General features: G+C 36.7%; 1 protein-coding gene across 5 annotated transcripts in view; it reads right to left on the reverse strand.

Annotated features, from left to right (window-relative positions):
* LOC150105719 (ATPase family gene 2 protein homolog A-like) overlaps positions 1-13,165 on the reverse strand; it is a 311,383-nt gene that overhangs the window by 115,096 nt on the left and 183,122 nt on the right. For all 5 annotated transcript variants that reach the window (XR_016548496.1, XM_090395038.1, XM_090395036.1 and 2 more), the window contains one exon: positions 576-710. Coding sequence is in view for 4 of the 5 variants with exons in the window: in XM_090395038.1 (XP_090251164.1) it covers positions 576-710 (135 nt within the window). In the remaining variant the exon portion in view is untranslated. The remainder of the gene's footprint in view (positions 1-575; positions 711-13,165) is intronic.

Genomic DNA, 13,165 nt, shown 5'->3' on the forward strand with positions numbered 1-13,165 from the left:
GGTAGGAATTATATCTACAGGACATAGTGCACCGAATTGGGAATATGTATTTTACTGATATTTTGGACAACTGCACTTGTCCAACACTGAAGCAATCTTATGGCATGTGCTTTTTTTACCTGTAACATCTTCCAAAATTCAGGTGTTATCTTGATAGAAAGCTTTTTTGATATAAAGCAACAGCTTAATATCAAAAAGCAATGCTTAATATCAGAAAACAACTGGACCAAAGGAAAAAAAAGCACTGAAACATTGAAGTAACAAGCACATAGCCCCAACTGGAATCAGACAGAACATCAGTCATCCCTCATATATCAGTTTATATAGCCATTAAGACTGTAAAGTGATGTGTTAATTAGTAAAACTTCATAATGTATTGAAGGAAGTATGGTGTACAGTATCATCAACTTTATAGCAATTAGCAGCACAAGACAATGAAGCTCTAAAATTAACCAAATGGGGAAACTCATTATAAAGTACTGTCAATGAAAAAAAGTTGCTTATATCTGCATATCACTCATGACTTTGGATAAGATAGTGTATATTTGGAAATATATGTTACAAGTTATCCACACCTTTGCTCTTTCTTCAGCTGTAGGTATAGTTGTTTCAATTTCAACATCAAATCTTCCTGGCAATCGAAGACCAGGATCAATACTCTCTAGATCATTTGTTGCAGCCATTACAAAAACAGTTTGTGAATCTTCAGTCTGAAAAAAAATTATTTGTATAAAAAGGAATATATATATATATAAAATGAAAAAATTTAACACTCAAAAATCAGCAGCGAATTAAAAATACATAGACCTGTGGGATTAAAATGAAATCATTACTTTCTAAAGAGTGGTGATTTAATCAGTGATGAACTGGTTAAATCAACAGTCTATTACTTGTTATGAGATACACAGGCTTATTACTAGCAATAATTTATTGCCCATTACTAATAATAAACCATTTCATTACTAGTTATTGCTAATAATTAGTTAAACAACCAATTACACTTTAGCTCATCATCACAAATTCTTGATGATGGTGCATTCTATTCAAGGCACAACATACAAGATACTATAATAATCGAACATTATTAAATTTATATTATTAATTTCCTATCAACAACTTACTTCCTATCTATTATTTGTGGTCAAATCTTGTGTTTTGGTTTTCTAGGTCTTAAGACAAAATTAATATTTATTACTTTTATTTTATTTCATTTTTTCAAACTTTCTAAGACTATCATTTGGACTACTATTTCAAAACTTTGAATTTTTTTTTTTTTAACCTAGATGGCGCCATATTAGGACTTTAGTCTTGTGTTGCATGCTGCAATTACTTTTACTAGTCCCCCCCTGTTACACCAGATCGTGGTTGTTTTGCATTTGTAACAAACTTTGTGTTGTGTTGTGTGCTCTGAAGATGCTGGATATAATACCAGTGAAATATTAGCTTTTAAGTTAATAAATAATTATTTTCTTATCCATCTGTGTTCATATCAAACCGTGAAATCTATTACAAAAATATATGACGAACACATAAGTCTATCCATGTGTATCAAACAGGATTAGTTCTTGCTCTTCTTAGATTGAAATAAATGTCAGTGTGATAGTAATGGAAATATGATAGAGATTGATGTGATATTGATATAACATCAATAGTTTCTCGGTCTCTAAAAAAAATAAGCATTCTCTTCCACTCAAGATGCTATTTTTCACCCACCCAGCTATTAACTCTATAAAAATCTTAAATCTGCCCACTCTTTGAATACTGCTCACAAGTTTTGGATGGCACACCTAAATCTCCAAAATCACAATGCTGTCCTGGGGGCAATTTGGGTCATAGATCATTTCTCCCTTACAGACCCACTTCAACCTCTATCTTATAGATGCAGTTTCAGGTCTGTGTTTCTTCAACAGGTACTTCCATGGCAAATGCTTCATTGAATTGGTAGCCACCATTCTTCCACTATTTTATTGGATCTGTTAAAAAAAGAGTACCACTTTCCAAACATCCATTTTAGTGCAATTGCAAATACACCAAACTTGCTTTTCTGATTCCCATTTTATTCCATCTACTTCTGTCCTCTGGAAAACAGACTTCCTCGTGAAGTATTCCAAATAACTACAGCCTGCAACTGTTTAAGAAAAATATCATTAAACTTCTTCTTTCTCAAGCGAACCTGCACCCCCCCCCCCCACACACACACAGCACTAAGGTATTTATACATTCTTCAACCTTTTGTGTATGAGATCACTATATAAAAACTAGCTGCTTACCATACCCATTCTTATTCCATTGCTTATTTCCATATTCAATTTGTTATAAATACTAAAAATTCTTATTATCAGAGACCTCTAGGAAGTCAAGGACTCATCAAAGGAGGCCATGCATCACCCATTGCACTCACTACTTCAACAGGCAAACTGTTTCATCAGTTTGCCTGTTGAAGGCAAATCAGTTTTTTCATCAAGAAATAGGATATTTCTTGATGAAACCATCAGTTTCATCAAGAAATATCCTATTACACCCTCTCAGAAGCTTATAGCCATCTACCATATCACCTCTCTTTTTCCTTTTACCAGTGTCTGCATTCTACATATACTTTCAATCTGTTAATCTACGTTCCATACTCCTGATATCATCTTTGTAACTATAACTTTTCTTTGCACTCTTTCCATAGTTTTGGAATGAAGGAGACTAAGTATGTGCGCACAACACTTCAGGTGTGGTTCATATCATAGCAGACTGAAAAAAATACTGACTGATGCAGTTAGGAGGGCATATGGTGAAGTTTTCTGCAAGGACAGAAAAATCAGAACTCCATAGTGGACTCAGGAAGTTAAAGAGACAGTCATGAAAAGAACGTGTACAGAAGGTTCCTAGCAAGTAAGTCAGTATGTGAATAAAGAAAGCAGAGCAACATACCTCTCCTTAAAAATTTGTTATACAAAAGTCATGCAATGACCTGGACAAGAATACAGAAGTTACTATCATGAAGGTGGCAAAATGTTCTGGAGGTATTCTAGAAGTAAATACTTTTAAAGATTACTCAAATGAAACAAGCAGAGACACCATGGTTGTAGACAATATTCAAGACCAATGCAATCAGGAGTAAATATTAATACTTAAACTGAAGAAAGCTATCAAACTGTACAATTTATAGTAAACAGTGAACAGCTCTTCTCTTGGCACCTTGTCATATGCCTTTTCCAAATCCACAAAACTGTTCTTCCCCAAGTTTTCCCTCCACCAATTATTAGCTTCTTCTCAAGTATGCCTTGCATAAATCTTATCCGAAGCATCTCAGTAGGAAAATTCATCTGTAGTTCTCATATTCAGTTTCATTTCCCTTTTTATAAGAGGTAATATGAGTTTTACTCCAATCGTCCAGACCAGGCTTTCTGAATTATGCAGTATAACAGATGTAAACTTTCATATCTACTGTGCGACCACAGATGCAAGACCCCTCAACACTTCTGCACATGGTAGAAGAAGGAGAATCCATTCCAATAATTGTGTAATCAATGCATTTAGTGGAATGAGTGTTTATCATTATATGTCAGAAAATTAGCTTTTCTTTTATAAAATTCAAATTTTTAAAGTGGTAACTATTTTGCTTGTACAACAGGTGGAAAATTTACATACAAAGCACGTGATTTCATGTGTTGGCGGTAATGAATTTGTACATTGCCTTATTCCTTTCTCCCCCTTCAACATGAATTGCCTCTTCTTGGTACATTGTAAGCCGAGGGTCTCGTATCTGAGCAGAAATCCAACAAATATTGGAATGGATCCTCCTTCTTCTGCCATGTGCAGAAGCTTTGCTCTTTTGTCAAATGTCAGACATACAAAATACAGTTGCTTTTTCTAAAGCCTCAAAAAATTCCTCCACTTCTACCTTAGTAGAACCTTCTGTGGGACCATAGGCACAAATAAGTCTCATTGTCCAATTCCCCATTCTCATATTTGCTCACATTACTCTACTTGAGACTGACTGCCATTCAAGAAGATTAGCGTCGTATTTTGTGTTGAAAACTATGGCTACTCCTTCTTTTCCTTGATTGTCATTGCCTGAATATAACATTTTGTATTTATTGCTCAGAAAGATCTCACCCGTTTTTGTCTTTTTTTGTTTCAGTCACCCCTATTATGTCGATCTGGTACTTATCTAATTCCTCAGCTAGCTTCATTTCTTTGCCATTCAGGCTTCTTATTCTTATGTTGATAGTACCGACCTTTAACTCTGGTGATGTTGAGTTGGGGTTTGTTTTCAGATTTGTTCCAGTAGCTGACTTTTTGCTGTTCGCCCTGGTTCCCTGGCAAAAACAACGGGGGCCTTGTGGGCGACGCCCCAGCCAGCATGAAATTTTGTCATGTCGTACCATATATATATATATATACTGGTTTAACCAATAAGAATACAATTTGGTTGGCTAAATCCCAAATTGCCAGCCCATCCATGTTCGTTCAGTATCCAAGTAGATACCCAACATGAAATATTCTATTTTTAAAAGAATATTTCAAATAATTATCGTAATTAATTTCTTCGAGAACAAAGAAAAATCTTTTCTCTAGTAAGCAATTAGAAAAAAATTAGTGCAAAAAAATAAAAAATTAAATTGGTTCTCCAAGGTAAGGCAATATTTAAGTGAAGAAATTATACAAGATCTTTATTTTGTCCAGACATTAAAATTGTATTGTACAATAAAAAGAGAAAACAAAAATATAAATAATTTCTCTATTTTTAGTCTATCCTATATAACTAAAATCCAGTTACCCAGAACAAGGAAGTGCGTTTCTTGTTATAGGCAACAGCGTGAGGGTTTATCACACTTTCTAATGGACATGACAGTCAAATTGCACTTCTTATCCAGGTTCTTTCAACAGGTGGACTGAAACATATCCAGATTTAGTTGGACATCTATAGACGTCCTAGCCGCTTGGAAGGTTAACTATTAACCTGTCATACCTCTCCTTAAACTCATCCACTATCAGAGAACTAACAATTAATTCTGGCAATCCATTCCACTTATTCACAACTCTCCAAACAAAAAATCTAGTTCTCACACTCCTACTAACCACACTCTTACAAAACTTCCACAAATGACCCCTGGTTCTCTGACTATTTGTCATATATTGAAAATTTTCTTTGCATCAATTTTATAAAACCCCTTTAATATCTTAAAAGATTCTATTATGTCCCCTCTTTTTGACCTATCAACTAAACTTCATAATACACACACACCTTCAACCTATTCTCATAGGGAACATTCCACAAACCTGTCATCAGTTTAGTAACTCATCTCTGAATTTTCTCTACTACCTCCTGGTCCCCCACGAAACCCAGCTGATCAAATCTATGCAGCCGAATTATAGCCTTATAAAGAGAGAAAATAACCTCCTTATTTTTACTTGTTAGCATGTTTCTCAATATCCCAGTAATTCTTTGAGCTATTTACCAACTTTTGCAATGTGTCCTCTGAACTTCAACTCTTCAGAGAAATGACAATCAAAAGGTGCCACACATCATGTGTTTACAATTAAGGCTTCATTGCAGTCGTAGATATATATATATATATTAGTTCAAACGAGCTAATGAATGATCCTGAATATTATGACTGTAAACAATAAAGTTATGTAGATTATACATATTACAAGTAATAATAATATCAGTGAATGTTTCCCCGTGACATTTTCCAGAATTTCATACTGGCATATCATATGATGTTAATTTTGTTAGTTATATATGAATCATTAATAAGAAATGGAAACATTCCTTTCAAAATGTCAAAACATTAAAAAAGATTGACATGGATACAAACCATGAACTATTATCAGCCAAACTAAAAATCAGTTTCAAAAGAAAGAAAATAAACCATCAAAAACAAAAGAAGATAGACATCTCAAAACTCAACGATAGCCTGACAAGATCTAACTATCAGAAAACATTAAAACAAAAATTAAATAATCTTGCTTTAGATACAGTCTCGGAGTCTTGGAAAAAATGTAAAGAAATTATTAAAGAAACAGCAACAAAACACCTGGACTACCAGACAAAAGTAGACAAAGATTGGCTTATACCAGAGATTTTGGACTTATGGAAGAAAAAAAAGAATATCCAAAACAAACCTCTCAAAAGAAGATAATGAAGAAAATAGAATATTATACAAAAATCTGAAAAAAGAAATACACAAAAAATGCAGATTAGCAAAAAAATCACATATTTAGAAGAAAAAGCACGAATATGTGAAGAAGCATACAAAAAACAAGACTCCAAGACCATTTATGAAATAGTTAAAGAGATAACTAGAACACACTCACCCAACCCAGTTTCAATAGTGCAAAAAGATGGAACCACAACAAGTAGCCGTGAAACAATAAAATAAATATGGACTAATCATTTTAAAGAAACACTTGCAACAGAAGAAAACATAGATCAAGATGCCTTCAACCCAGAAGAAACTTCTGACACAAAAGACATACTAAATGAAGAAATACATAGAGCAATCAAACAAATGAAAAATAATAAAGCACCATGCATAGACAACATTCAAAAAGAACTTCTAGAAAAAGGGGGAGAAAGCATAATAAATTACCTAAGGGAACTGTTCAACAAAATACTAAAGAAAGGAAATTTACCAACAGAATGGAGAACAGGCCACATCATACCCATCCACAAAAAAGGAGATGTCAGTTCCTGCACTAACTACAGACCTATCACCCTTCTAAGCCATTGCTATAAAATATTCATTAGGATTCTTCAAAACAGAGTTAAACATTGCTAAGAAGAACAGATGGAAGAAGAGCAAATGGGATTTAGAAATAGCAGAAGCACAATAGATGCAATTTTCACACTAAACAGATTAGCAGATCTCATGAGAGACAATAAAAAAAAAAACTCTACTGCTGTTTTATCAACTTCAAACAAGCTTATGACTAAATAAACAGAAGCAAACTCATTAAAATTCTAGAAAACAGAGGGTTCGACAAATACCCATTAAATTGTATCGAGAATTACTATTCAGAAACACAAGCAATAGTGAATTACAAAACATAGAAACGGATCAAATAGCAATTAAAAAGGTAGCAATGCAAGGCTGTCCATATTGTCACCATATTTATTCAAACTGTACCTAAAAGAAGTAGTAGACGAAGGACTACAGATGTGTGAAGACATAACTGTAAATGGAAGAAAAATAGTACATTTAAAGTATGCTGATGACATAGTTATCGCTACAGACAGCCAAGAAAAATTAGAAAATATCCTGATCAAGATGCATCAAACAAGTAACAAATATGATATGAAAATCAATTTTAGTAAAACAAAACTGATGGTAATAGGAAGAAAAAGGGAAGCAATCCAAATGAAAATAGGAAACAATAATATAGAACAAGTAAAGCAGTTCAATTACCTAGGATCAATGATCACTGAAGATCTAGACTATTTCGAAACCATCAAATACAGAATCAATAATGGATGGATAACAATGAGCAGGCTACAAAATATATGGAACAACAAAAGATTAAGCAAAGAACTCAAATTAAAGATATATAAAACAATGATAATCCCCACCAGTGGCAGCTCATGGCTTGAAATCTTGGGGATGCTGCAATTTTCAAAATATACATACACACTGTAAGTACAGTGCATACGCGTTTGGATAAATAATCAAAATTATGGTAAAAATTTTTAAAAAAATTGTTTATTATCGATAAAATCATACAGTTTGGTATAATTCAAAATTACTTAAAAATAAAATATATTCTTCTTGTTCAGGCGGGTGTGGGGATACTCACAATCCCCCAGCTGTCAGACTGTGTTGCTGAGTGGATCCCATTGGGGGGACGGGTATGTGTGTTAAGGCTTCAGATGAAAAAGCATGATTTGGCTGTGGTGCAAGCCTAAGCACCTAATCTGGAGTCAGAATACTCTGCCTTCCTAGAAGAAGTGCATGCCGCTTTTGACAGGGTGGCAGACATTGGATCAGTCCTGCTAATGGGTGACTTCAATGCACATGTTGGAACAGATGACCAGACATGGAGGGGTGTGGTTGGGAGGAACGGCGTCCCTGACCTTAACGCGAATGGGTTGAAATTATTGGACTTCTGCTGTACTAACAGCTTGTCCATAATGAATACCTTCTTCCAGCACCGAGAAGTCCATAAGTATACCTGGTACAGGGATACACTAGAACAAAGGTCTCTGATTGACTTCTTTATAGTCTCAGCAGACCTATTTTCCTCAGTGTTGGATGTTCATGTGAGAAGAGGGGGCAGAACTGTCAACTGACCACCACCTTGTTGTGTGCACTCTACGGCTTCAGAAACCAGATGCTACCATCAAAGCTGGTAGGCCTAAGCAGCTATACCGTGTGAAATGGGAGGCATTGGAAAATGAGGCTGTGAGGAAGAATTTTGCAGATGACATTTCCTACAGGTTCAAAGAGATTCCGAAGCATACTGCAGATGTTGAGGAGGAGTGGAAGCTGTTCAGAACAGCTGTCACTGCCTCTGCACTCTCATGCTATGCCAGAAAGAGGCTTGGCGTGGCAACGGGCAGTGAGAAAAGGACACCTTGGTAGAACCAAGAAGTCCAAAAAACTTCTTGGTTCTGTCCGGGCAAAAAAAAGGAGTCCCACTTAACACGGCTTAGGGTCAGGTCACCTGAGATGCATTTGCAGTATGCTGAGGCAGTAAAGACAGCAAAGCAGAAGGCTTAGGAATCCTTTGGAGAAAGATTAGACTCATCCTATGCAAATGCAAACAAAGTATTCTGGCAGACCATCCGCTGCCTTCGAGGGAGGAAATCATACACAGCAAGGGCAATTAAGGCCTCTGATGGTGCACTTTTAACAACCGAGAAGGATATCCTCCACAGATGGAGGGAATACTTTGAGAGCCTTCTTAACCCGGGTGGCCCAGCAGTTGTGGACATCCAAGAGGTGCAGATCAGGGCAATGACTAGTCTCACAGCAGAAGAGGTCCATTTAGCAATAAAATCGCTAAAATCGGGCAAGGCTGCTGGCGATGATGAAATTCAGCCCAAAATGCTAAAAGCCTTAAATCGAGATGTGTTCTCTGGCTGACTCGAGTGTGTCAGGCTGCTTGGATATCTGGGCGAGCACCAAAGCAATGGCAGACAGGCATAATAATACCAGTCTTCAAGAAGGGAGACCAGAAGGATTGCAGTAACTATTGTAGCATCTCTCTCTGCTCAGTCTACCTGGGAAAGTGTATGCTAGGTGCTTGGAAAGATGGTGCAGGGCATAGTTGAGTCAAAGTTCCAGGAAGAACAATGTGGCTTTCGTCCTGGTAGAAGCACAACTGACCAAATCTTCATTTTAAGGCAGGTCTTTGAGAAATCTATGGAATATGCCAAGAATGTCTACACATGTTTTGTGGACTTGGAGAAGGCATATAACCGGGTTCCTCGGGATAAGCTTTGGCAAGTAGTACAGGAGTATGGAGTGGATGGCCAACTATTAGCTGCCATCAAGTCCCTGTATGAATACCCAGAGTTTTGTGTCAGGGTAAACAGCACAAAGTCTGAACCTTCCACAGTCTCCATTGGCCTCTGCCAAGGGTGTGTTCTGTCACCCCCTCCTTTTCATAATATATGGACTGGATTGATAGGCACAGCTGAGGCAGTGAGTGTGTCAGAATTGGAAGATGTAGCATTGGTCATCTGCTTTTTGCAGATGACCTAGTTCTGCTTAGCTCTTCCACAGATGACCTCCAGCGAACTCTGGATAGGTTTGTAGCTGTTTGTGCAGATGCCAGAATGAAGATCAGTGTGGCCAAAACTGAAACATTTGTGGTCTCAAGACAACCATCCCAGTGAACTTTACATGTAAATGAAGTCCCAATGAGGCAGGTGGAGATTTAAATACCTTGGATCCATATTCACGAATGATGGAAAATGGGACGTAGAGCTAGATACTCGAATTGGCTTAGCAAGCTCAATATTGTGGGAGCTTGGCCGTTCGGTAGTATTGAAGCGGGAGTTAAGCCAGAAGGCAAAGTTGGCTGTCTTCAATACAGTCTATGTCCCCATCCTCACCTATGGTCATGAGAGTTGGGTAATGACCGAAAGAATGCGAACACGAATCCAAGCGGCTGAAATGAGGTTCCTTCGAGGGGTGGGGACTGACAAGACTCAACAGAGTCAGAAACTCTGCAATCCGGGAACCCTCAATACTCAACCGCCACTTCTCCGTGTTGAGAGATCACAGTTACATTGGTACGGGCACCTGGTCAGAATGCCACAAGACAGGCTCCCTCAGCAAGCCCTCTTTGCCAAGCCAGAGGGTGGAAGGCCACATGGAAGGTGTTAGATCCTGAATGAAGGAATCTTGCAAAGAATTCATTCATTCAGAATCTAACATACTAAACTTACTAACAAAGAGAAATACCTGTACATCAGCTGAAATCAAAAGTGAAGTTTCTTCACTTTATGTATAAAATTGCAATTTTTATCTTATGTTCCATGTATTTTAATCTGTTATGATTATACTAAGATCAAATTAGAGAATGTTTTAAAGGAGGAATTTTGTTGATATTAATTTTAAGCCTCACTTAAGCTGTACAGAATAACTGTGAGTCACCAGATAGAGATTAAATAATAATTCTTAGAAAGTATACAACTACACGTGTCCAACGTAATGCCGGAGGCAGTAGCTTACGCGGAACGTATATCGACGCATATTCCGTGAATCCAAGAGCATAACAGCGTCGGGAAAGCAAGGGATGAACCCAAGGGGTGAAAAGATATAGGTCGTGTGCAAAAGGGACTCCGAAAAAGGGGACACTCTAACGAAGAATATAAGGGGACAAGCGCCCTATTGGAACGATCTCTTGTCGTATTGTTTTCTTGTTTGGTGGTTCAGAAGTTAGCGTAAAGGGTGGTAAAGGGGGGGGGGATGAAGCAACTGCATTGTGAATGGAGAACTTATAGAACAAGTAAAACATTTCAGTTACTTAGGCACGATTTTTAGTGAAGATGGTAAATTAAATATGGAAATAGACAACAGAATCAACAAAGGTGGTATGGTAGGAAGTCAACTGAATAAATTTATATGGAATAAGAGAGAAATTGGCCAAAAAACTAAATTAGCTGTATACAAGACAGTGTTCAAAGCAATTTTAACTTATGGATTTGAAAGCTGGGTCAGAAGTAAAACACTTGACCAAAGACTAGAGACCACAGATATGAGATTCCTGAGAAAGATTAGAGGCATGAACAGATGGCATCAATGGCCATATCATATTAAAAACGAGGATACTAGGAAAGAACTTGACATTGTCAGCATCCAGGAATGCATTAACAGAACTAATCTCAGGTGGTATGGTCACTTAAACACACTGGGAGAGGAAAGATTAGCAAAACAAGTGTTCTCTGCCAGGTTGGCAGGAAAAAGACCCAGAGGAAGACTAAGATATAGGTGGATATTGATACAGTAAAAAGTGCCTTAGAAGACAGAAATATAAAATCTAACAATAATATTGGAGTCTTGACAGGTAACAGACTGATTTGGAGGAAAATTATAGATAGGAAGTTAGTAAATGATGTAAATTTTTAATGTAGTACTATCATATTCTGTACACCCCTTGAGGGTATATATCATTAATTTGATGATGATGAACTTAACTTTAAAGAAACAATAATTACAGCACTAAAAAAGAGCCAACTAAGCTGGTTTGGACATGTTTCAAGAATGAACCCAGAAAGACTACCAAACATATTATTAAATGGTAGAATTGAAGGACAGCCCAGCAGAGGAAGACCAAGAAATGGATTGACAACATTAAAGAAAACACCCACTTAAACTCTATAATAGAACTTCATAAAAAGACAGCAGACAGAAATTAATGACAAAAGTTCATCTTTGAAGAACTCCCCCCCCCCCATGAGCAGAAGAGGAGAAGAAGAAGATATATATGAAGGAAAACTACAGCTGATGGTAACTACCTTCCATAATTTTGATATGAACGAACAATTCAAATTTATATGACATAGCGTTCTACTGGTATCCACAAAAAGATTATCAAATCTGAACTGATTTTTGTGAAGTATCGCAGGTGAACTATTGGAGAAAGTATATAGTTCATTTTGTGAAGAATTTGTACTATCTACTCTGATGTCCCTTTAAGAAAGAATATGGCAAGTCTGTGAACATGGTACTAAGACTAAAGGTAACAATTTCTGAAGTCTAGTTGAGGATTGATATTCAGCAAACAAAGGTTTGCTGGATGTTAGCCTGGTTGTATCCATTAGTAATAATGTGGTTTTTTGTGTTGTTTAGTTTATTGGATAGACTGGACTCTACAGAACACCATGCTTCAGTAAAGTATCAGATGAACCAGACTAACAGATTAACTGGTACAAGCTCTATTTTTAGATATCAACCCAGTTCAAAAACTGTCATTCTGTTTGCATATCACTAGACAAATTACCTTCCTTGTCCCTAGGTGGAGTTTAGCAGGTGTCTTCCTCTTGTCATCTATCCTGTTTTGGACAAACTACTCAGTTTGTGCATCAGCTGTTGTATGAATTAAACAAAGATTACATCAAATATTTAAAATTAGACAAATCTGAACAGCTTTTTGTACCTTATCATATGCCTTTTCAATATCTACAAAACTTCAGTACTTATCCTTGTATGGTTTCTTAGGTTTAGCAAAAAAAGCAGGGAAATGATAGAAGTTAGTTCTCTGGAAAGGTATCCATTAAAGTATAAACAGAAAAGAAAAAACATGAAGAAACCACCTGCCTGTAAGACAGTAACTGGAGTGAGTCTGTGAGAGAGAGATTTCATTCATAATTCAAACTAACATCTTTTTGACAGCAACAAGAAATTTTAAGGAGGCTTTTTGTGCACCACCCAAAAGGGCCGTATTCTGCAGATTTAGGTTCTGTAAAGAACTGGTAAATGGACAGGTGAAAACAGGCTGAGGAAGCTGCAAATGTAATATGCTTGGCACGACTAGAGATAAATGTCAGCACAAGAAGAGAGAGAGACTAGCTAATGAGCTGCATATTATAAGAGGTAAGAGAGATTAAGTTAATCTGGCTCTAGGTACTTTCTTAACCACACAGTAACTTCCATGGATGCCCCCCCCCCCATCAGCTTCCCATCTTCCATATAATATTTTTTCTCCTGTGTGTTTGAGG

The sequence above is a fragment of the Typopeltis vanoorti genome, chromosome 6, assembly GCF_054136105.1.
Source record: "Typopeltis vanoorti isolate ZY-2024b chromosome 6, IOZ_Tvanoo_1.0, whole genome shotgun sequence".
Classification (NCBI taxonomy): domain Eukaryota; kingdom Metazoa; phylum Arthropoda; class Arachnida; order Uropygi; family Thelyphonidae; genus Typopeltis; species Typopeltis vanoorti.